This window comes from Cajanus cajan, chromosome 2, assembly GCF_000230855.2.
Source record: "Cajanus cajan strain Asha chromosome 2, NIPB_CcT2T_4, whole genome shotgun sequence".
Classification (NCBI taxonomy): Eukaryota; Viridiplantae; Streptophyta; class Magnoliopsida; order Fabales; family Fabaceae; genus Cajanus; species Cajanus cajan.
This window is the reverse complement of record NC_138518.1, coordinates 60,352,942-60,380,226: the sequence shown is the minus strand read 5'-3', so window position 1 is coordinate 60,380,226 and position 27,285 is coordinate 60,352,942. Positions and strand designations below refer to the sequence as shown.

Here is a 27,285-nt window from a genome sequence, read left to right as displayed (position 1 = left end):
CGCGAAATTTGAATAAGAGAGTGCGAGGCACACCGCGTGCATTCACTCTTCATCACTTTTCATTTTTTTCTCTGTAAACCCTCTCCCTCTCCTTTGTTACTGAATCATTTTTTTGTCTTTTGCAGAGGGGTGAACTCTTTGTTACTCATTTGCACACTGTTGCAGCTCATCAGGTATGAATCAAGGTTTCGTTAACACTTTTTTGCTTCGCATTGTTATTGTGGCTATCTGTTCTATTCGATTTTTTTGTTGTTCTATTTGTATAGGTCGTTGGCCTTTTCTTTTGCGTTGTTCTACGAAGCAGAACGGCCTGTTCTGCTTGCAGAACGACCCGTTCTCCAAGCAGAACAACCCGTTCTCCTTGCAGAACGGGCCGTTTTGAATGGAGAACGGGCCGTTTTGCTTGCATTCTTATGTTTTTTTTTTGTTGTTTTTTTACTACTTTTTACGTCAAATTTTTGGAATGTCTGACGTAAATTTACGTCGGTTTTACAGGACCGACGTAAATTTACGTCTCCCGCATCTACGTCGGTATTTTTTCTGACGTAAAAAGCTCAAAATATCCGACGTGGAATACCTCTTTTGTACTAGTGTAGTAATCGCACAATCGTTACTACTGATTACTTTTACTGTCTCACAAAAAGGTAAAATTATAGCCAACACAAGTTAAACAAGGCAACAATCAAATCAAATAAAACACATAGTGTACAAAGAAACACAACGTGCACATAACACATTGTTCGAATGAATCGACTTACTTTGATACCACTAAATATGATATCTTTTGCCCCCAAAATGTTTTTTTTTTCAATTTATTTCTTAATTGTGGAGATTAGAATAAATTTAAATTAAATTCACTATTGGAAAAAAGGTTCACATTGCTAACTCTCTTGATAAAAACTAAAATAAAACATTAACAATTATAAAGTAAAATAGGCATTCCAAAAGCCTTTACATAAGAAAACCAAAAACTAAAGATAAACTAATAATGATTTTAATTAAAAAAAAATATTTATCTATGATATTCCTTAACAAATTAAAAGGAATAAAAAAACTTCTTCACTACTTGTACTACAAAAAGGAAACCAAACATGCTTTGCATCAGAGAAAAGATAAACAAATCTCTTGAAGCATGTGAAGCCTTTGAAAAAGTTGTTTCTAACTAACACGTACACGTAACAATTCCTTCCATTGGGTAACTTAAAGGTGATAAGTAACATTCTTGATCAAATAAGAAGTTACATTGAAACAAATTTAATGCACTAACAGACACTTCTCTCTATAAGGAACAAAGATGAAGACAAACAAAGCAAGCCTATGGGAGATGCTCAAGGATTTACAACAATCATATTCATGAAGCACCTATATAAAGAATCTTGAAGATTCATAAAGAAGAGAGAAGATCAATTGTAAGAATTCATATTCATTCTTTCAATAAAAAGATTTGTACTCAAAATGGTTGTATCACATCTTGATAGTAAAACAAAACAACAAAGTGATTTTCCAGCTTTAACTTTGTGTTAATGCTTTAAGTGAGGTTGAAGAGACTTAACTATAAAAAATACTTAGTTATTGAAGCCTAAAGAGACTTTGTGTTTAAAGAATACTTGAGTAGTTGCTTGAAGATGTAAGTCAAATAACACTTAAGTTGAGCCAGAAGTGGCTTGTGAAAGATAGTAAAACTTAATTGGGTTGATCAAAAACTAGACATAGTCTCGGTGGTTGAGATGAACCAATATAAAAATATTGTGTGTTTTTTCTCTTAACTCTTTGTATGCACTTATAAGGTTTTTGGATACTACTTCATGTTGAATCTTGCCTAAATATAAGTTTTAATAATAACAAACTCTTAGTTTCAAATTTTAGAACAAAATAGTTCTTATGTGTGTGTTAATAATTCTGTTTAAGTATTTTATAAATACTTATAACTGTTCAAAAGGTTATTTGATCTTAAGTACACTACAAGAAATGTTATATATAGTGACATACAAAAAGTGTCACTATAGGTACAATATATATAGGTATATATCTATTTGACATATAGTTATATACAATTTTAGTGTTGATTGTGAATGAGATTTAATAACATATTTTGTATGTCACTATATCCTATACCCACACTTTTTAACAATATACCAACATATATTATATTTATTATATGGGTAAAAGTAGTTTTTAGTGATATGTATTGTGTCACTATAGAGTGTGTCACTATATGACAATTTTCTTGTAGTGGTAATTAAGAAGATTCATAAGACATTTTTATAAATCAATCAATTTGGTTGGACTATTTATTAACAATAAAGTCTTGTTTGCCCAAAGCAAAAAGATGAGCATCTTGTATCTCTGTTCAAAAAGATTCGAGTTAAATGTTTCTTTCTAGGAGAAATGTCTTGAAGACTTGGCTCAAAAGACCATCACTTTAGCCTGTGTATCAAAAGCCTTCAATTAAAACATAGTTTCCTAGAAAACTTATATTGAAGACTCTATTCAGAAGGCTTAACGAGAAGACCTACTTAAAAGGTACCTCATATGAAGAAAAAAATGACAATACTAGAAAAAGTACAGTACAATGATGCCAACTCTACTTAAAGAATAAACAAGTCTTAATGGATCTATTTTCAATGGCTATAAAAGGAAGATAATGAACTTGTTTTGAAGTAAACAAGATCAAAGAGAGAAATCAAATACACAAGCTAACAAGATGTAATCCTCGCTTCATTGTCTAATTCATTTAGAAATTTCCAGTTCAATATTATTGTATCAAACTTGTAATAGAAAATAAGTGTGAAACCTTCCTTAGAAGAAGCTCCATCATAGGAGAGTTGGTTATAGCTCTAGTAGTTTGCAAGAACACTAAACCTATTTTTGTAAACGCTATTATTCCTACCTAGATCTGAGTGTGCAAAGGTGTAGAATAAAGTAGAAAAGAACCATAACAAATGTTGTGTAATCTCATAGCAAGTGACTATGGGATTGTTTTCTCAACAAGTGGTTGAGTGAGGAAATCTCAGCAGGTGGCTGAGTAGTGTTTGTTATTGATAATATGTGGCTATGTAGTAGTGTCTTTGTATTAGCAGGTGGCTGAGTTTTTTGAATAACAATTGGTTGTGATAGTGAAAATTTCATAAGTTTGTGTGAGGACTAGATGTAGCCTAGTTGAGGTGAACTATTATAAAATTTTTGTGCAATCTCTCTCTCTCTCTATCTATCTCTTTACTTGTTTATTTAACTTACTGCACCTAACATTATATTGCTGCATAATCTATTTTGCAAACAAGTAAGCTTATAAACTATATATTTTCAAAGAAAGAATCTAAGTTTCAATACACAGAAGACCTATCTTTTAAAGAACAAATTTTATAAAGAACAAAACAATTCAACCTTTTTCTTGTAGTCTAACATATTCACTTCACTTCACTATTTCAAAATGTATTGAGTTTTTGATTAACACTATTCAACCTCTTTCTAGTATCTTTCTTTTCTCCACAAATAAAAAGGAAGCCTAAGCTTTGTTTTCAACATAATCATCAATATCTAACTGAACCTCACTTGCAAATAACATTCGATCCAAATAGAACACAAAAAGAATAAGACACAAGGAGTGAGAATATGTCTCATAATATACTGTTATATGAAATGAAAAGCAAGGAAATATCTAAGAAATAACAAAAAGATAATTCACTTATAATGCATATACACATAACTTAAGACATATCAAATGTTGACTCTTATGCTCTTATTCTCTATATCCATGTGGTACCATTTTTAAATTGGCTAAGTTCTAAACTAAGTTTTACTCAAATATAGGTAACCTAGGAGTACATGGTTATCAACAAATTATTGCATTATAGGTGTCCATTACCACCACTCTCACTAGGATGAACATTCAACTAGGTCTAGTTAGGATTTCATAGTTGTGCATGGTACTCCTTTCTCAATATGTTGATAAAGAAGATCCTAAATACAAAACCCCCAAGGTCAAGATAGATGATCATAGAGACCTCCTTAACCAAATTTTCTTTCCAATACCTCCAAAAAAAGTATGCATGAAATGCATGATGCTCAAGTAATGCATATCAAAAATCAACTCAAATTAAATGGCCAAGTCTTAGACTCAGTCTTAACACAAATGGCTAGGTGACATATAGGGTCCCCAACATGGTTGTGTTGCACATTAGCACGACCATGCTCAATGAGATGAAGGAATGAGAGGCTGTACAATTGTGATAATATATATTTGATGATGACTTAAGAAGGATTAATTAATATTATCTATACCAACAAGATGCATATACTTTTTTGTAACCCATCATTTAACAACTTTATAGTTAAGCATACATGTTTGACTTTGAGAAATTTAAGAATGTGTAATCTTTTGGGAATTTTCCTAGAAAGTGTATGAGTGAGGATAAAGCACATTGAAAAGTCTTGTATTGGTTGTGGGAATAGTTATTAATCCTAAAAGTGGATGAACATCTTAGAGATATATGGCTACCACGGAGGGTACTAACTAGTAAAGAGTTTTAATCAATGAGGAGTTTAGTGAAGTGTCACCGTGTGAAGTGTCATGGAGCATAGCTACTAAAACCTAAAATATGAGGGGTGTTACAAATGGTATCAGAATAGGTCCCCTCTCTTAGTATGATGTGGTTCGGGGACAAATGAAGTGGAAATTGGTAGGCTTGTAACATTGTGAGCACACTAGAATGAGAGAGATCTAGAGGTTGTATAAGTGTGAGACTATATTGAGGATGTATTAAGAGGAATTAATTAGTACTATTTACATTAACAAAATGCATATACTTTTTGATAACTCATCACTTATAAACTCTATAGTTAAGCGTGTTTGACTTGGAACAATTTAGGAATGGTGACCTTTTGAAAAGTTTTCTTAAAAGTGTGTGTGGAAAAAACATGTTGAAATGGCTTGTGTTGATTTATAGGGACAATAATTGATATCTTAAAAGCAAACAAACATCTCAAAAAGAGTTATCCATTGAGGGTTATGACTTGTGAAAGGTTTTGATCAATGAAGAGTCTAGTAAAGTTTCAATGTATGAAGTTTCATAGAGTATAGTCGTTGAGAAGTCAAAAGTATGAGGGTTGTTACATCACGACATCTCTACTTCATTTTCGAGCACGATTGTGTTATGTTTAGCATGATTGTGTTCGCGTTCTTACTTTTCCACTTTAGTAAGGAGCACAATCATGCACGATCGTGGTTACTCTTAACATAGTTGTGTTACACTTAGCACAATCATGATCCCTTGAGCCTGTTTGTGCTCCTAGAACAAAGTTCTTAAGCTTGCAAACTCAAGTTGTCAAGCATTCATCTCTACTACCAATTACTTTATAATTGTGTATGAATTCCTACTAATTTACTTTAGGCTAAAACACTCCAATTTATTCATCACTTGTGGAAAAAACACTTTTAAGATCGGTTATTTTTTACTTTTAAGATCGGTTCCTTGATCGATCTTAAAGGAGCTGATCTTAAAAGTTTAACATTTTAAGAACGGTCGTCAGCCAATCTTAAAAGTTGGACTTTTAAGATTGGTCACGCCAATAGCCGATCTTAAAAGCTGGACTTTTAAGATCAGTCATGCTAATAGCTGATCTTAAAAGTTAGACTTTTAAGGTCGGTCATTCTAATAACCGATCTTAAAAGTCTAGTCATGATAATAGCCGATCTTAAAAGTTGTGAATTTATTTTTTAAAACGATTAGCTTATTTTGAGAAGGTTCTTAAAACCTACAAATTAATACTAGGCAATTGATATATTTTCAATGGTTCGCAATACATACTAAATACAAGAGAACTTTTTTGAAACATATCCAATACATAAATGTATACACAATAAGTATATAATAAGTATTTTATAAAGTATAAGTCCTAACTAGTCAATGTTTCAATGAAAAATATAGCTCATTGCTCCCTAATGATGTTTGTCTTCTGGTGATAATGGTGATCTATCTATAAATATTTGTTAAGGAAAAATTAGAATAATTAGAAGTATTCATAAAACATGACAAAATGAAAACTTAAAATAAAACCTTTCAAAATTGTAAATCTTACTTCAATTCAACCAGATATTATTTATGAATTAACAATAATATGCATTGCCTTCATTACATAGTATCCACACTTAAAGTTCCTATTTTTTTATGACACTGCAAAAAGAATATAATAATTAATTTCAATAGTAATGATAATTCAAAATAAAATATCTTAGAAAAATATCATTACTAGAATAAAATAACTTACTTTAATAAATAACCACTACATTTTTTTCTTTGACTTTGAACCCTTAAGTATATGATATCTTTCTATGGTCTTATAATTAAATGATATATATATATATATATATATATATATATATATATATATATATATATATATATATATATATAAGTTTGTACTTTTGTGATAATTTAGTAAATATTTTTTAGATCATAGTTTCTGCTGATATACAATTGTTAAAAAAATGTTTTTCAAGCTTGATTACAACATACACAATGTTAAAAGTCTGATGCCAATGAACTATTAATTCATATTATAATTAAGATAACAATAAATATCATATTTCTTTTAAGCACATCCATTCAAAAAATTATAATTTTATTGGAGGAAGGGGGACTACTATATCTCATTATGTGTTTCTTTAAGATATATTAGACTCATTCTTTCAAGAGACAACGCAATATTGTTGTAAATATAGAGATGCAATATCATGGAGTTTATAAGAAAACAACCAATATGTAAAATTTGTTGTTAAGAGTTCTTGAAAACCTGCTGTCAGAAAAGCCATTAGCAAATAGCATAATGATATCCAAGCACGTTGCACATATTACAATGAAAATTCAACTTTTAGTTACAAGAAATTTTTATACATCTAGTGATCTATATATATATTTTGATGATAATGACTTCATTTTTTTTTAAATTCCAAGACTTTAAAATAACTTGTTAGTTTAAAATGAGTCATTTTATTATTAGTACAATTTTTACATTCGCATGCATGTCATCAATACAAACAGAATGAGCAAAAGAGATGCAACTTTTAATAGATGCAATTTTTACATCACAATACATGCATATAGCTTGTGACTTAAAAGAAGATTGAAGCTTTTACCCTCTTTAGGATTAGCAAACTTGCCAAGATTTTGAGCACAAGCAATAGACATTCTAGTAGCTCTGGCTTCAAATGCTTCGAACACTACTTTTGGCTTCAACCAATCCTCGGCTGCAGGGAATAAAAACAAGTGTAATATTACAATTCATAAAGGACATGTACATGGTTATAATATTAACGAAAATAGTATTTGATTTGGATATATATTATGAAACTAATATAGATAGAGTTTGCATAACCTCTAATTCTCCTAGTACCTTTTTTAACATCAGAGTGATATTGCATTAGTTGGTCCAGTCGAGCCAAGTATGTTGTGGTACCAATAGGCTTACGTCCAGAGCTCAACTGAGAAATAGTCTTCATGAGATTTTATAGAAGTTCTCAAAAACCAACCTAATTATTTAAAAAAAAAAAAAAACCTAAAGCAGAATGCACAAGGATGTAATATGAAAGGACATTGGTAGACATATATTAGACATGAAGTTAAGAGAGAGCACAAGTTTTCCTTCTTTGGTCACAAGTGGACCGGCGTAGGCATGCGGTGAGTGAGCTAGTTACCTTTGGTCGTGGACGGTGAATGAGGCTCGGTAGTTCCTCCGTTGTTATGGCTGATGCAATTTCCCTTCATTGTGACCTCTGATGATGCCATTTCCACATAGCTCACCACAAATGTCTCATTCGCAAAGTTCCTGGTGGAATTCTACAACACCTTTAAACATAGAAAGTTTGGAATTGATGCGAATGGCGTAACCTCAAAGCTTGGAAGCGAGAAAAGAAGTCGTGAGCGAACAAGGGTTGTGTGGAGCGCGAAGGATTTGTTCATCTAGTGTGAATGCAAGAGCGCGAAGGGTTTGTTCATCTAGTATGAAGACAATGAGGCTCATCTTTTGTCTAAATTTAAAATGAACTTTTAAGATCCTTAAAAGTGACACGTGACATTTTTGTAAATAAGGTTATAACTTTTAAGATCAATCACATTTTAGCCAATTTTAAAAGTTAAGATCGGCTAAAATGTGATCGATCTTAAAAGTTATAACTTTATTTACAAAAATGTCATCATGTCACTTTTAAAATCAGTTAAAATATGATCAATCTTAAAAGTTGTTACTTTATTTACAAAAATGTCACCGTGTCACTTTTAAGATCGGCTCTCTAATAATCGATCCTAAATTCCTGATCTGGAAACTAATTTTTGTACTAATGCATAATTTACATCACATCCAATCCAATTTCATGGGATTCAAGAAACCTAAAAGAAATACCAATTTAGGCAAATGCACAAAATTAATCAATTCATCCTAGTAAGGTAAATTATTCATCAGAGTACTCAATCAAATGGACCAATCCAAATAATTAAACAACGCATCTTTTAGGGTATTCAAAATCCCGATAAACACATACAATTCAATCCTAAAGAGGTTTAAGGATCATCCCACTACCTAAAATTTCAATTTCATAAACATGACGAGATAAAACTCATTCCTTTGCCTTGATAGTGTAACCTCTAAAGTAAAGACACTACAAGGAAATTGTCGTATAGTGATACACATCCTATAGTGACACAATAAGTGTCACTAAAAACTACTTTTACCTACACAATAAATATAATATATGTTAGTATATTGTTAAAAAGTGTAGGTATAAGCTATAATGACACACAAAATATGTTGTTAAATCTAATTCAAAATCAACACTAAAATTGTGTGTAGTTATATATCAAATAGATATATACCTACATATATTATACTTATAGCGAAACTTTTTGTATGTCACCTTTCTAACACTCTTAACATGTTAAATGATGAGTTGGACTTCTAGAATCCAAGATTCGCCACCTAACTTCAAACCAACACAACCTACTTAATCTACTTTATTTTAATTTCTTTTTTTGTTCGTCCTTGGAGTATCCACCGCCGATAGCAGTGACTAATCTCCTCGCTACGTTGGAGGCACCTCAAAGGGTAGGATAGCTGGCCCAAGATTTAACGCGGCTGCATACACAAGGCAGGATTCGAATCCCTGACCTTGCTTAAGCGTGAATCAACCCCTACCGCTGAACCACACGCTTGGGGTTACTTTATTTTAATTTTTTGCAAAGTGCTTATTTAATTTATTTTAAAAACCTTACTAAATAAATTAATTATTTAAGCTAATAAAATAAATCACCTACATTACAATTATATTATTATTTTAAAAAAATAAGATGTTACATTATACATATCTAGGACGACTATTATAAATTGATTGTTGAGTCAATTAGACTATACATAAGAATCACTACACCATTTCCTCTCTCATTAATTACAATACTTACACAACATATGAAACACCATACACACCTTACATCTTTAATGGCTACTGAATCAATTGCCAAAGTGTATGATCTTCATCCACTTTAATGCATTATTCTCTTAATCATTTCAAATTGTCTTTACTATTTTGCAAATTTCTTCTCCTCATCTTAAACTTCTTTGATTTCTCATCCTGTTGTATTTATATTATTTTTTTTCTAATTTCTCACCTTCTTCTATTTACTTTTACTGCAACTCTGATATATAATTTCCTTTTACATTTACTCATTTTTACTTCTATCTGCCTTTTACTTTTTATTTTATCTTAAATTTAAGTGAATAACTAGATAACAACTTCAAATTAGTTAAGTAAATAATTCATGTACAAGTATTGATACTTGTTGAATTGGATGATATAGTCATAATTTTAACTTTTGATTAAACAATCAAGTTTACTTTTACAAAAGAATTATTTAAGGAGTTGGTGGTTGGATTTTGGTTTTAGTTTTCAAATTAATTAACCCAGTTCAATATTTACTCGAAAAGAATTAATATTTCAACAACAATTTTATGCTTAAATGTTGGACTCTTAGTCAATTTTTGATTGAGTGTCTTTTTAGGCAAATAATCAACAACTTCACTAAGTTTTCAAAGAGAGTATGTATGACTTTTTGGCTTAGTGCTTTTAGTCTTCCAAATTATCTTAAATAATACTTCAATAGAAGTGAAATTGATTGTTTAATCAAAATCTAAGGATCATGCCTAAATCATCCAGCTTTACAATATAAATTTTTTTACATGAATATCATTTACTTAACGGCTAATAATTAATTCAAAATTGCTCTATTAATCTTAATTAAGGATTCAAAGTAAGTCTCGATCAAAAGTTAACAAGTGTTGTTTAAATATGATTCAAACGAAAAGTAAAAAAGAAAAAGGTGAGAAACAAGAGTGCAAACTGTGCAAGTAATGCTAATTGCATGAATTGTAAAGTGCTTGAAATGTAAATTGCTGGAAATGTAAATAGAAGGAGATAGGAAATCAGAATCGAATGAAACGTAAATTGCTTGAAAATAAACAAAGACATGACAAATCAGAAATTGGCAGAAAAGTAGAGTGAATTAAACTGGTTATAAACATACATATGATGATCTTCAATTTAGTAGTCATTATGAGTTTTAAACTTGTGTGGTGTTTCATATGTATATGTAAATGTTTAACCAAATGAAATGAAGTAGCGGTTCTTTATTTGTAGTTTAATTGACTCAAATAGTCAATTTATAATAATAACTTTAGATATATTAATTGTCTATTCTTTGATTTTGCCATGTGTCCAAAAAGCTTTAACTTCCAAAAACTGTTAAAATTTACCTATTTGGAGCGCAATTCGGTTTGACATAAAAAATGTGCCTTTCTCATGAATGTCTTTGAGTTGTAACTGTTTCTTTAATCGAGATCTGAAGTTTTCATATTTAGCGTCTTCAGGCTGCATCATTCTATTAATTTGAAAGTATTTTCGAATATCGTCTTCAAAAAAAAAAAAAAAAAAACTTCAAACAAACAATCACTTATAACTTAACAAATTTTCATGTCATATTCGTATAATGCGATTTCAATAGTTTTTTGTAGTTGAAAATATTGGAATTCTTTTTTAACTTCACCCATTAGGATCTTTAATTATATGTTAGTCTCTATTTTCAAAATATCCTTTGTAAGGTCATTTTGCTTGTTTTTTCATATCTTCTATTTCTTTCTCAAAAAGGATAAAATCTTTTGCCAAGTTTTTCTATTTTGACAAATATCAAACCAAAAGGACCTATAGAAATTAACATCTTCTTATCATCACTTAAAATATTTTTCCAAGTGACTCCAACATAAGGATAACTCGAAAGGCTAATTGAACAAATTAAGTCAAAGGTTCATACGTACTCAAGTAAAAAACTTATAAAGTTTTTATTCAACAAAAAAAAAAACTCATAATCAAACATAGAGATTCTTACACTTAAATATTTATTTGTTATTTAAGACTTCAAATTTATTTCAAACAATTAAAACTTACACCAAATTTCTCAACCAACAATGTATATTATTTTGTTGACTTTCAAATAAGATTGCAAATTAAAGCTTCAAAATGACTCCTTCTTTACACCAAAAAGAAATGATCGCATCAATTAATTATTCAAAATGATGAGACAACAACGAATTAAATACTAGGCTAGGCTGGGCTGGGATGTCGATGCCACTCGCTAGCACACTCCAACCACCACTGAGTGACGACCTAAAATTTGATGAGAACACAAATTAAGATATAAATATATGCTTAAAAAAGAACAATTTAGCTCGAAAAATAGCAACTCATTAATCTCACCTATAGAAAAAGGATAATTGTTATCGTATATTTATTTTCTCTTTTCGCTCACTTCTATCATATTTTTATTTTTATTTTATATCAGGTTATTTATTACTTATATCAATTTCTTTTTATCTCTCTTTGTTTAGCTCATACACTAGCTCTTAAAAATGAGCTTCCTTCAACATTTTTTTCAAGTAAAAAGGTCACTGTATTCAAGAAGATAACGAATGGTATATATATATATATATATATAGATAGATAGATATAAAAAAGAAAAATGTTAAATTTTTACATTCCATTTCTAGGGTATATGAGAGAAATGAGAAATAAATAAAAATAAAAAAATAAAAGAGAAAGTGAAACATGTAGAAAATGATGGGATAAAAATGTAAAGAAAGACGAAATGGAAGAAATTTTAGACATGTTTATGAATATTTGAATATAATAAACCTATATATAAAGTGAAATATTGTTATTTACTTCTATAATCTTACATTTCTTTTTACAGTTGTCATTTATTTTAAACAGATAGAAGTTGGATTGGTTTTTAATTAATTATTTTACAAATGATAGTAAATCTATGTAAGGAGTAGGTATATACTAGTGTAGGTGTAGAAATGTCATCTTTAAAAGCATTTGATTTCTTATGAAAAACTTGACAAACTAGTTCACGATTGATAATATATAATGGCGATTAATCTAACAATATAAAAACACATACAATAACAGTTAAATTGTGTTTAAGGACTTACGTACCAGTAACCACCAAATCCATCTTTCAAGAATCATCAAGAGAGAAAAAATGGTCATTATTGGAGCAATCCACGAGAGGTATTATGTCAGTAATTTTGCGGTCTTCACTTAGTGGATCACACATTCTTTTCATAAACTGGTCATGCATATCATAGAAATAAAGCTTCTGAAGAAATTTCAATTTCAGCAAATCTCTTGGCACCTGCACCATTTCATGGCATTTCCCTATCTTCAACTTTGCAAGATCAGGAATTGCTCCTTCATCAATCTTTATGGTCTTCAACCTAGGCATGGACGCTAGGTGCAAAACCTTTAGGCTTTTCAACGATCCATTCATGAAATGCAATGTGTCACCTCGATAAGTGTCGCAAAACTCAAGGTGCAACAATTTTGACAAGCCTTTAAGGAGAGGTAATGGATCTTCCTTTAGATTAGACCACCTCAAGTATAATGTGGTAAGATTTGGAAGATTTTGTATCCAATTTGGAAGTCCTTTTAAACGCCCATACAAGTAAAGACGTTGGAGGAATGATGGAGGATTCTTGAAAGAATGTTGCAACTGAAGCATTCCATCATTTCCCATAGCTCCAATGCTTAGGGAACATAGACGGGTCATGTTCTCTATAGCCTGGCATAGAGTTTCTCCATACATTTCTCTTAGATTTGTAATGCCCAGTTTCCTTAACTTGCTTAATTGTTTTAGTTCCTCTATTATGCTTATTGAAGCATCACCTACATCCAAAAATGATAGTTTCTGCAGTGATTCTAGATTTTTGAGCCCTTTATTCAACTTCACTCCTTGTAAATCTTCCAGATTTGAATAATGATTTTTGATATAATAAGCAAGTAGATGGCGCAACTTGGTTAGGTTCTGAATCCCCTCCGGTAGTTCATGCACTCGAGTTTCCTTTAGGTCTAGGGTTTGCAGGTTCTCTAGGTTGCCAATGGACTTTGGAAGTGACTTGATATTGGTGTTCCTCAGGCTCAAGTATTTCAAGTTCAATAGCTCTCCAACTTCTTTAGGAAGATCACCATCAAGGAGTGCATTAGACAAGTCTAATCCAATCAAAAGCTCAAAACTGGAGAAAAATTGATTGGTCACAAGCCACTTCTCAGCATCATCGAAAACAAAACAAGACCTCACTTTCCCCCATTTTTCGGTTCTACTTTCCCTCATTCTAGCATTGTCATTCTTCTTCATCATTATTGATAAGCGTCTAGTAGTTTTGAAGTGGTCGGGTGGTGTGATTCTATCTTTCATTACTTCATAAGACATTTGCTCCTTACAAATATTAGCTATCAACCCATGCATGAGGTCATACACGTGGCAACTTTTCGGTCTTCCATCAAAATCCACCCTTGAAACATGAACCAAGCATTTCCGGACAAGTTCAACCAAGTATTCATTTGCAGTTTCCTCCATTGATGTGTTTTCAGTATCTCCTTCTACAAAACCCTCCGCAACCCACAAACGAATGAGTCTCATGCAACTAATGGAGTAGCCCTCAGGGAAAAGGCCAAAGTATAAGAAGCAAGCCTTGAGGTGGGAAGGAAGATCTTTGTAACTTTCTAACATCATTTGTTGAACATTTTCAAGATGTGGGTTACTTTGCAATAGTGAACCAAGTTGGTTGAGTACCTTTCTCCATTCAATAGCAGTTTTCTTAGTTGAAAGGAGACCAGCAATATCCACAATAGCCTTTGGCACCCCATTGCATTTTTTCACAAACTCTTTGGACAAATCTGTCAATTCAGGGAATTGCACTTGCTCAAATTGAAATGCCTTCTGGTAAAAGAGCTTCAAAGCATCTTCTGAAGACAAAGGATTTTGTTTGTATAATTTGACCAATATATCACTTCCAATATACTCTGCAACATTTTCATCACGTGTAATGAAAATAACCTTTGTACCGCTTTGGCTTCCAGATGAACGTATGACATGTTTGATAACATTCCAAAGTTTTAATTTCGCATCATCAAACACAATGAGGCACCTCTTATCCATGAAGTATTTTCCTACATTTGATATAAGATCTTCTAGAGCTGGATTTGTTGCTTCACTCCCTAATGAAGGTGCACTGGGATCCTCCTCCCGAATTTTATTTATAATTCGCCATATTAACATATTTGCATCATCATCTTGAGGCCGAGACAAGGTTATCCATGCACAAAACTCAAAATTTCCCTTCTTATTTTTCGTTTTCGTCTCTTGGCTAACATACACATTTTTCACAATTGTCGTTTTACCTTGTTAAAAAATATCGAAGAGAAATAAAAATGTTATTGAACAATATGTATAATTAAAGCTTTGACATTATTATACACTGACGTAAAAAAAAAAAGCATTTATACCTTTGTGTAATTTTTAAAAATAAAAATGAGTTGCTAATAATAAAAGGATTTGAATAGTGATAAGTTTTAGGATAATTCTAGTTGTAAGAATAGCTTTTAAACAAGGTTTAAAAAGTGAAATTTACGGAAAAGTAAAAAAAAAAATTGGTGGAGAGAGAAAAGATAGTTGGAGAGGTAGTTATAGGAATAAAAATATATATATAAAAAACTATATACATAAAATGAAATAGTTTCCTTCTTCATCAGTATAGATGAAATGTGGAATTTATCTAAGAATTGCTCTAACTCTCATCGAACAACCCGCAACAAAAGATTTTTTTTCTTTATAAACTAGTTATTTTAATTGAGGAAATTTTATTAGCCCATTTTAAAGAATCTATAATATGACATATATAATGTGTTAAATAAAACAAAGTGGATTGTAGATGGATAGGATTAATGTTTTTCTCTACTTGCAAGTATTTCACGTATTTTTCAATTATGCTTTAATTTAAGAAGCATAATTATTCTAAGATATCTTATTAATTTAGACATAAATTTAAAAACAAATGAAAAATATATATTTGAAATTATGAAAAATATTTTATATTTCGGTAATCACATTTGAAAGTGTAGATCCTCTCATAATCTAATATCTTATTGAGTTATGTATGTGTCTTTGACTTTGATTAACAAATGTAACATTAATTCAGTTTTTCTAAAATTATAATGTAATTATAATATAAATTTTATTTTAATGGTTTGAATTAATTTAGAACACTCTAAATTTTATAAAATCAATAAAATAATTTTAAATTAATTAATTGAATTTTCAAAAATAATTATACAGACTTTTATATAATTATGAGTGTTTTAAATTAAAGAAAGGTTACAAAATCATTTGTATAATGGTTATGAGAAAAGTATGTGTTTTATATTTATTATGTTTTATTTTATTAAGAAAAAGAGAGTTTTGTTTGAAAAGGGAGGTTTAGATAAATGATCAATTTTAAGTTTCTCTTCTCACCTACACTCCTTAATTTTCTTTGAAACCCGAGAGTTTCAAAAGGAGAATGCAGAGGCTACATAAGCACAATTTTAGAGGTTCCCGTTCATCATCAAATGTCTATTAAGGTAAAGGAAGGTAAATAATCTTACTTTGGGGTGTGAGTTATATGATGGATAATGGGATTAACCTCTAATCCTGTTGTTTGTTCTTTTGTACTTTGTGACAGAAATCCTAAGCTTAATTTGTATGTTGGAAATATGTGTTTTATATGATTCTTTTATTCTTTATGTATATTAATTGTGTTGCATGTATCATGAATTGCATCTTGATTTGATTGGTTGTGAATCTAAGTTCTTGTAGTTATTTTAGGAAACCCTTAATTAATTTATAAAGCATGAGGAAGATTCATAAAAATTAGTGGTGTTTGGTATAGGGATGTTTGCTTGATGTAATTGGGAACCTCATTGTATAGAATTAGGCTTTATTCATGATTTTTACAATTAGATTGCAAGTTTTGGAAATAAGGTTAACTTATGTGATTTTTGCACATTTTGTAGTTTGGGTCGAAGCTAGTGTTGCACTGGGTGCAAATTTATGACACTAGGGATGATAATTTCTATCTCTATTTCCTTTGTGCGAGGTGCTAAAAAGGTTTTGTCAAGTGCCATTTGATGTTATTTTTGCGTAAGTTTCTTGTTGGGCCTAACATCAATATCAAGGTTTCTAACCTCTACATTATGTGCAAAAAATGCCACATTGGTCATGATAAAGTTAGAATTAAGTTTTGTGATCTTCATAATAGTTGTAACCTTAGATGTTAACTTTTCAATAGAGTTGAAATCACTCAAAAAGAAGGTCTAGAACTCCAATTATGATCATTTGGTAAGTAGATGTCAAATTGTCAAATTTAGGCTGAAATGTTGCGATTTTGTAATTTTTAAAACATAGTAGATGATAAAATTAACTCTTAAAATCAACATAAAAGTTGTAAATAATTGTCTTAACTTCCTAAAAAAATTAAGATCAACTTGATAACATAGATATAACTATAGATATTATGTTTGAATCACACATGGTCATATTAATTGAGTTATGAAAAGACAGTTTGCGAGTAGTGGTGGTGAAGTATTTTACCTTTAAGTGTTTAATCTTGGAAATTATTTGAAATACCTGTATCAATATTTAGGAAAGAGAAATTATGGGAGAGAACAACTATGAATAAGTTATGATGTGAGTTTGAGGTGATGTGAGTTTGAGGTAATGTGAGGGAAGATTAGTAAGTTATGTTTGAGGTACTTTGATGATGGTTAGCTTATGGATACAACACTTATCATAATAATGGTACGAAGGTGTTTAGGTTAATGATTGATAGTGACGTATAATCTTACAATGACTCAATTTAAGGTATTGTCGAAAGATGTTATGGACATTATTATGTTTGAGCTATGAATGTGTGACCCTTGCATTTTATACAATGTGTTGTGCTTATACTTAGATCATTTGATGGTCACATGATGTGAAGTCCAAGCCAAGGCTTAGCATGGTTAAAAGTTTTGAGCATGAGTGCCTAGTAGTGATGTGATTAAGGATGTGGCATGTGCTTATGATATAATGTGAACTATGCATCGGGTCTTGTGTGACATATATCATGAGTATATAGTGTTTTGTGTGTGAAGGGTATGATGTGGAATACACTGCTAGGGAAGGCCCCCTTGTGTGAGCTTGGGGATTCATGACCTTTGGGATAGTCAGGTTTGGGAGCCCTAATTCTGCTCATTTGTGTACATGGCGTGAAACTTGGCTGACATTACTATCGTGATGCACCTTGGTATATCTCTTCCTAGTGTAGAATGTTGTGATGACTTAACCCAACATGTTCTCCTAAGCTACTTTATGTGTGCCTTTAAACATGGATAAAGTGTTTTATTGGCACTAATGGATCATTCATAAGAAAAACAATTAATGAATTCCTGGCCATCTTAAAAAATGTAGCCTCAAATTACAGTCAATGGTGTAGTGAAAGAAAAAGGCCATATAGAAAAAAACATTCTTAGGAAATATGAGGTAATGTAAATCTTTTGTTGGAAAAATCTGATGCATCAAGCCAGAAGATCGACAAAGTAGAAAAGGCTAAAGTTAATTTAGTAGGATCATTAATGCTCTCATGTGACCTATGCGGAATGCAAGGCCATTTTGTAGTTGGCTGTCCTACTATCATCACCGATGGGAAAAAAAATCAAGTTAAGAATATGGCCACTACACACAACTTTTGTGGCACACCCAAGAGGGAGAAATTAATATGATCCATACTCAAACACTTAAAATTCAAGATGGAAGGCTCACCCAGGATTCTCTTGGAAAAATAATCAAGGATTAACACTACAAAAAATATGCAATTTAGCGACCACCAAAATCGGTCGCTAAATTGTAAAAATCGGTTGCTATTTACCTTAGCGACCGAATTAGCGACCGAATTTATTCAGTCTCTAAAACCCTGGTCGCTGAGCTATTTAGCGACTGAAAAATTTTTGGTCGCTATTTAGCGACCGAAAATTTTGGTCGCTAATTCGGTCGCTAAATGGTTGAAATGATTAGTGTATGAGACCAAATTAGTGACCGAATAAATCGGTCGCTAAATATTTATTTTTTATTTTATTAAATTTTATAGACGTCGCAAATTTGGTCACTATGAACCACTCATATTTGGCCTCTTAAGGATTTTATTTCACAATACTTAAGTTTTTAGCATGTTTTGTCCTTAATTACACAATTTTTGGAAACTTCCCAGAAGGTCACCCATCCCTACATTACTCCAAGTCAAGCACGCTTAACTGTGAAGTTCTTATGAGATAAGCTACCGAAAAGCAAATACATGTTGTTAGTATAAGTAGTACAAATTAATTCATTTAAGTCATCCTCAACTATCCAATCTCATACTTATATTATTTTTGGATCGTTATCATTTTGGTATATCCGGACCATTATAAATATATAATAATATATATAATAATTATATTACTAATAATAATAATTATATTATATTTAATTAATCTTTATTTATATATATACTTACTTTTATAATTAACAATCTACTTATTTTTATTTAAAATTAATTTTATGATACAATTTAAATTATTTATTATAAATTTAAAAGTTTAAGTAATAATTTATATATTTTAAAATGAGAAGGGTTATAATAACACTGGTATAACTTTTATACTAAGTATTACACCGCTCAATAAATTTATATTAAATGTGAATTTTGTAAATCCAACCGATAGATTGAAAGTTCATATCACTTTATATGTTTATATCAATTTTTATTAAAATTAAACAATAACTTAAAAGTAATCAAAGTGCTCATATTTTATTTGAAATGAATATATTACGTCAATTTTGTTTTACAAGAATGAAGTATCAAATCATCTTGAATTCATATAAGATTTTGTATATATGATCTAAGAGTAAAAAACTTTCAATCTAACGGTTGAATTTATAAAATTCTCATTTAATATAAAGTTATTGAGGGATGTAATACTTAGTAAAAGTTACACCGATGTTATTATAACCCTTCTCTTTTAAAATATCATTTTTATAAATTAAATTTTAACATTTTAAATAAATTATTAATTAACTTAATATATTTATTCATCTTAAATCTAAGATATAAAATTCAAAAAATGTATTTATCCTTGTTTTATTTTCTAATTATCAACCATTAATAAAATACTAATTTAAAATTTAAATATAAAAATTTATTTAAAAATAAAGTTATCATAAGTTAGAAATATATATTATAAATATGGATCAAAATAAATAAGAAATTTTAAAATTCATATACTCTAATTAAAAAACTGCCTAAAAATCCAATCGTAAAAAAAAACCTCTAAATATTTTTTCACATAAATAACTATTGGTATTAATTATGTAGGAGTGCATATAAATATTTTTTTTAATATAAATTAATGTCTTGTTCTTACAAAAAAAGAAAATGGGATTGATACTCAACAAAAATATTATCATCACTTTTAAGCAATTTATAAATTTTTTTAAGTTTTACTTAGTGACCGAATAGAATTTTGTCGCTAACTTTAACTAATATTTAGCTACCGAATAGAATTTCGTTGCTAATTTTAACTAATATTTAGCAACTGAATAGAATTATATCGCTAATTATAACTAATATTTAGCGATAGAATTTAATCCTGTCGCTAAAAAAATCAAAATTTCTGATTTAGAGACCGAATTCAATTCCGTCACTAATTTTAACTAATATTTAGTGACCAAATTTAATTGCGTCGCTAAAAAAAATCAAAATTTCTAATTTAGCGACCTTTCGCTAAAAAATCAAAATTTTCTAATTTAGCGACCGAATTCAATTCGGTCGCTAATTTTAACTAATACTTAGCGACCGAATTCAATTATGTCGCTAAATTTAACTATTATTTAGCGACCGAATTCAATTCCATCGCTAATTTTAACTATTATTTAGCGACCGAATTAAATTATGTCGCTAAAAAAATCAAAATTCATAATTTAGCGACCGAATTTAATTCTGTCGCTAAATTTAACTACTATTTGGCGACCGAATTCAATTCCATCGCTAATTTTAACTATTATTTAGCGACCGAATTAAATTTCATCGCTAAAAAAAATCAAAATTTATAATTTAGAAACCGAATTAGCGATCGAATTTAATTTCGTTGCTAAATTTAACTACTATTTAGCGACCGAATTCAATTCCGTCGCTAATTTTAACTTTTATTTAGCGACCAAATTAAATTCCGTCGCTAAAAAATCAAAATTTATAATTTAGCAACCGAATTCAATTTTGTCACTATATTTAACTACTATTTAGCGACTGAATTCAATTCCGTCGCTAGTTTTAACTAATATTTAGCGACCGAATTAAATTCCGTCGCTAAAAAAATCAAAATTTATAATTTAGCGACCGAAATAGCGACCGAATTTAATTCCGTCGCTAAAAAATAAAGAAATTTTATTTAGCGACCGAAATAGTGACCGATTTTCTAGCGACGACTTATTTTGGTTGCTAAATCAGTCACTATTTTGATTTTTCATAATCGATCGCTAAATCAGTCGCTAAATAGCGACTGATAAATTTCGGTCGCTATTTTGCAATTTTCTAGTAGTGGGAGCAGTCAACAACTAAATTTTAGATAACCCACATATTTCCACCAAGAGTAAGGAAGTCAATACTCTCAATAGTCTCGCACCTTCAATAGTCAATCTTATAGTTGAAGAGTCTTATGGAAAGTTTTGTCATCACAAGTCAAAGTAGACAAATGAGTCTTTGAGCAACTCCATTCAAAACTTGGGAACTAAAGTGGAGCAATTAACAAATAACATGGAAAGATGTTGGAAACTCAAATTATCCAACTCACTTCCACCTCAAGCAAAGCTCTAAGTAAATTCCCTACTAAAACTACAAAAAATCCGTTTGAACACTGTTTCTCTCTAATCCCTTGCTAATTAGCGAGAAATTAGCTTGAAATTATACCCCTCACTAATCCACGAAATTCTTGTAGTGGATGTAAGTTGATTGTTAATGATTTAAGGTGTTTTGATGATAACGATGTTTAATGACTTAATGTTTGATATTGATAATGGTACTAGACTAATTAAACTGATGATTTAAATAATGGCATTGATCTCTTAGTGACTGTGGTCAAGGTATTAACATATGATTAGACGATTTCATAATGATTCTATTTTAAGGTGTATCAGATGATATTGTGTAATCATTGTACTATACTTAATGTTGACAACTGATTGTAGTGTGTGAGTATGCTACTAATATGCTATATTGTGAGCTTTGTACGAATTGATTGATGTGCTTTGACATTGACACAATTGATATGTATGAATCTTGTGAGGGTCATATGATGAGAAGTCTAAGTAAGGCTTAATCATGATATGTTAATATAAGACATGTGATGTGTGAATTAACAAGATCATGTAAAATATTATGCATAGAGTCTATTTGACATGCATCAAATGTATAAAAGTGTTTTTAATTAGTATGTCATGAAAGAGTGGAATGTATTATTATTACCAATCTCTCCATGTTGTGTATATATGTATGCCTTGTTTATATTTGGCTATCTAGTGACATTCTTATACCGTGAGTCATGGTGAGATGTTTCTCACTCTCTTATTTTGTTTGTTGTTCTTATATTTTCTATAGGTGATCATCAACATGGTGTTGAAAATGTTGGTAATGAGGCTTAGGCTTCATGTTGGATTACTCTAATAGAACTTGTAACATTAGTGTATAGTTAGGGCTAACTTATAAGTTTGCTCCATGTTATTAAATTTGAGAGCTTTGGTTCTAATTTTTTTATAATTTTGTTATTTCCATTAAGTCTAGTTATGCTAACAATCTACTTGTATAAATTTTAAGTTCACTTATTTTATATGAGGTATTTCATATTCATATTATTTATGTGTTATGACATGTGAGATTGAGAGTGTCACAATAAGAGGACACTCCCATGACTATTGGGTATCCACTTAGTGGTTAACACATTATAAAATACTCAAATCTCATTTAATATTGATTATGTGATGTATGTGTAAGAAAATTTCTTTTTATTTTTGAGAAAAAGGTTAATGAATTTGAGGATATAAATATCGGAGGCAAAAAATTTATAAGCTTAATTGTTTTTTTTTGAAACAGCAAAATAAAGTTTTAATTATATGGCTTTAAGGGTGCCAAAACCCTATGTATAAGATACTTGGTGAGAAGTAATATAGCCCAGATGACTACACTACTGATAACCAAGAAGAGAAGAGTAAAGATTATTTAAGCCCACAAGTGTTGTGCGACGCACAACCCATTACAAAACAAAAGACTAATTGCATTTGTGGCCATTTGACTACGTTAATTTAAGCCCTTCTCCCTTGTCCCCTGTGGAATCTCCCTCGGCATCCAGCACATTGTGTTTCCTGTTGTTGCTTGTCTTACCCCTAGGATCACATCCTTTGTCACCCAAATGAAGTTAGGCACGTGCCAGGGTCGGCCTCCCATTGTGCATAGCTGAAGGTGAAAGCCTTGTCCATTTTTAGCCAAAACCATGTTGTATATTTGATTTTCTGTTGAAGATGCTCAATGTCCAATCTTTCTTGTCTAAAAATGATGTTATTTCTGACCAACCAAATGTTATATACGACTGCACACCACAAAATTTTCCAGCCTTTTGCTGCTTTTCCAAAAGAGATCGAGCACGGCAGCTGCATGAAATGTTGTTCGGTATTTAAAGGTAGTACAGTAGATAAATTTGCCCACTCATAACATGCTTTCCAGAGTGTGTCGATTGTGTTGCATACAAAGAACAAGTGGTGGCTTGTTTCTTGAGTCCCCTTGCAGAACCTGCATAGTTGATCCTCAAAAGAAACCCCAATATTTCTTTTTATGAGATTATCAACAGTTGGCATTCCGTTTTGATGTAGTCTCCAGATTAGAGTTGCTGCCTTAGGCGGGATTTTCAGCTTCCATAGCTGCTTGAGAACTGGTATCTCATCTCTTCCGTATTTCCATGGTAGTTTTTCCTTGTAAGCTGAATTGACAGTGTATTTCTCATCCTGTCCCGGATCCCACACCTAGGAGTCTTGATGCATATTATCGAGTGAAACTTCTCGAAGCAATGATTCCAGTTCTTGTAGTTGAGTATCATCCCTTCGTAGCCATCTTCTTCTCCACTTGAGACCCCAGATCCATAGTGCTCCGCTCCATGTCCCCATATTTTTAATTGTCCAGTGGTTCTGTAGCGAGTTCACATACAACCTTGGGAATTTATCTGCTAGGGATATGTTACCTAGCCACTTGTCCTCCCAAAACTTGATCCTTTCCCCATCCATCAGCTTCCAAGTCATCATATTGTCAAACCATTGTTGCTCATTGTTTGACCCACATACCCGCCTTAGATCTTTCCACCAATATGAATGACTCTTTTTATCCTCACCTTCCACTAAGTTCCTCTAACCTCCATATTTCGATTCTAATAATTTTCCCCATAGGCTATTGGAGTCATGGAAAAGATTCCATCTCCACTTCCCTAGTAATGATTCATTGAACAGGATAATGTCTTTGATGCCTATAGCCCCCCTTGATTTTTGCTTTGGCATACCCTATCCCAACTTATCCATGCCACCTTCTTGTGATCCCTCATGTGTCCCCACAAGAAGTTCCGTTGTAACCTCACTAGCTGAAGATGGACTTTCTTAGGGATTCTGAAGAAAGACAAGTAGAATAAGAGGAGTGAAGAGAGGACAGAGTTAATCAGACAAGCTCTTCCAGCCAGCGATAGGAACTTATTTTTTCAATGTGCAAGCTTTTTTTTTTGAATTTTTGGATAACTGGGTTCCATGTTGCTAACTTTCTCGAGTTAATTGTGTGTTATTATCCTCTAATGGTACAATTTTGATCCTCATGAAAAGTTTAATTAAACAATTTTAGTCTCTTAAGTAGTGTAGTTTTATAATTTTTTGTGCCCAAATTCTAGTTGAACAATTTTAATCATCCAAATATTACAATTGTACGATTTTAGTTTCTCTCATTTAAACTATAATAATTATTAATGTATCAAAAATATTATAATACTAATAATTTATATAAATTATATTTATTTTAATAATAATAAATACATATCATTTGATACATGAATAAAAATTATAATATATATGTAACTTAATTAAGTCAACAATTATATAATTTTAAATTATTATATCAAATAATTTAAAATTTTTAATAAAAAATTAAAATTATATAATTATAATACTTTAAAAAAATTAAAATTACTCAATTAAAATTTAAAAAACTGAAAAAAAATGTAACAATTAGAATGCATTTAAGGCTCATTTATATATGTTACCTATCCCTGCTGGGCCAACCACAACCATCACTGGACGCTGCCTTTCTGTCAGCCAACCTATAAGCTCTCGCTTGTCGGTTTCAATACCAACAAGTTGAGATTCCTCCACAAAATGAGCCTCCAACCTGAAGAGTAATACATTAAGTTAATTATCCTCTAAATGAAAACCACTACTTAATTTACTTCCTAATATTATAAATTTTTTTACTTTTTAAATTATTTAATCACGCTGATTTTAACAATCAGATAATACCAAATTAATTCAAATATTTCACTCACACTTCACTTTTTTCTCTATATTTTTCAATATTACATACTTGTTACATCTATCACTTATTCTATTTTTTTACTTTTCCCCCTCCTTCTAGGTGTATATTATAATATTGAGTGTCCGAGAAATATTTATTAAATGAAAGTTATTTTAATTCCTAAAATTATGAAAACAAAACTAAAATGGCTAATATTTTTAGGACTGTTCACCCGTGGATTAGTTCGGACTTGAGGAAAATGGAATCCAAATAGATTTATTTTAATTTGTTTGCTTTGTTTTTAAATTTCTTTTGGGTTTATTTTGAACCAAACCAACGGGTGTTAAAGGAGTTAGTTAGGTTTGGTTTATCAAATATCCAATGAAAAAAATTATTTTGAAAAAATTAAAAATAAACATTATTTTCATCAAAATTAATAGATAATGTTATCATAAAAAAATTATAAATAATCATATTTGAGTGAATTGACTTACATTAATTGAATGAGAACACAAATTATAAAGAATAACACATGAATATTGATTAAATCATATTATTCCATCTATAACAATAGAATGAAAATTAATCAAAAAGTCTAACACAAAACAAAGTGTTAAAAATATATCAAATTGTCTACTAGAAGTCAAATATGCAAATATACACCTAATAAAGTCATATATTTAATATGTTAGCTAATAAAAATAATATATAAATAATTAATTTAATTCGAATTAATTCAACTTTCAACAAAATATCAAATCCTAAACTCTAAACCCTAAATCTAATACATGAACCAATCAATATTAAATATTTTAGTTGATCCAGTTCAAGTATAATCCAATCTAAGAAAAAAAAAATCTAAAGCAATTTAATTGTTTCAGTTCATAATATCAAATTCATCAAATTAATCCAAATCAATAAACAATTCTAAACCTAACAATTGTTAAAATATACCCTAATATAACGTCTTAAATTTTTTTTAATTTAAATATAATTAAACCCTAAAAGCAAACTTAAAAGTGAGTTCTCTCCACTTATGTATATACTACTTTTATCATATATCAAGAAAGTATCTTCACATAAAAAATAATTTGGTTTAGAGCAAACACCTTGGAGTTGCAACACTCTCTCCGGTGGATGTATCGACCAGGCCCAAGTATGCTTTTTGTTTGTAGAGATTTTCAAGAGCTGTTTTTATGCGGTTGATCTCAGATGCAATTTCATGGCGAGGTTTTAAAGTTTTGCGCTTTTCATTCATCTTAGTAACCACACGAAAGACCCCTTCCCTTTGACGTCGCTCAGCCACTTTGAGCAAATAGTGATCAACCACATCCTCCATGTCAAACGCCACCTCCCTCAGTTCCTTCAGCCAACTTTTGACACTCTCACGATTCACATTCTCCCCTTCATGTTTTATGAAAGGTTTGATTACTTTTAGCTGACTGATGATAGCCTTAACCTCTTGATCCACACCACTCAAGGTTGATGCTTCCTCGTGCAGTAACTTGAGCAAATGCTCAACCAGAAGAGTCACTGCAACTTCAGCCATTCTTCCCCTACTTATTTTCCTATATATGAACTTAACCCTAAACTTAAGACACACACACCCACATATATGTACAAACGAGGAGTCGCACGTTATTGTTAGCCCCTTTGTACACGCTGTTGATGGTTCAGTAGCAACAACCGAGGGCAAAAAGGAAATAGAAAGATAGAACAGACAATTCAAACTTGGACATTTTCAAAAAGGAAAATGACAAGAAAATGTGTTCTTATTCCTAGAGACGGGGGAAGAGAAGGAAAAAAGATTTTATAATTACTTTTTGTTTGATTCAATTTTTAAGATGGAATAGGATTGAAATTTAAGCGATATATTGAATTAGGGTTTTAAAAGAGTATTTTAGTATGAAATTTTTTTTGTAGATTTTAGTGAATTTTAAAAGAGTTTACAAATATTATAACTTTTAAGATATTTTAAAAAAATTTAAAATATAAATTTTAATCAAGATTTTATAATTGATATTTTAATAAATTTAGATTATAAAATTTTAACAAATTTTATGAATTTAAAAAAAAAATACATGAAAAGTCATCATAATAGTATATTATTGTGAAGAAAATTATACATACTATATATATTAATACAAATTTAGCTTCGGGGACAATGGAAGAGAAGAATTTTTTTATATATATAATTTTTATTTGATTCAATATATGGGAAATGATTTTAGTTTGAATAAAATAAAATTGTCTCCTGTATGAAATATATAT

General features: G+C 30.4%; 1 protein-coding gene across 1 annotated transcript; it reads right to left on the bottom strand.

Moving 5' to 3' along the window:
* Positions 1-11,352: 11,352 nt before the first annotated feature.
* Positions 11,353-26,676, bottom strand: LOC109819098 (disease resistance protein RPM1). The gene is made up of 4 exons (XM_020384690.3): positions 26,124-26,676; positions 24,767-24,891; positions 12,536-14,779; positions 11,353-11,704 (listed from the first exon to the last, which is right to left on the bottom strand). The coding sequence occupies exons 1-3, from the start codon at positions 26,561-26,563 to the stop codon at positions 12,558-12,560; spliced, it is 2,787 nt and encodes a 928-aa protein (XP_020240279.1). The 5' UTR covers positions 26,564-26,676; the 3' UTR covers positions 11,353-11,704; positions 12,536-12,557.
* Positions 26,677-27,285: the final 609 nt, after the last annotated feature.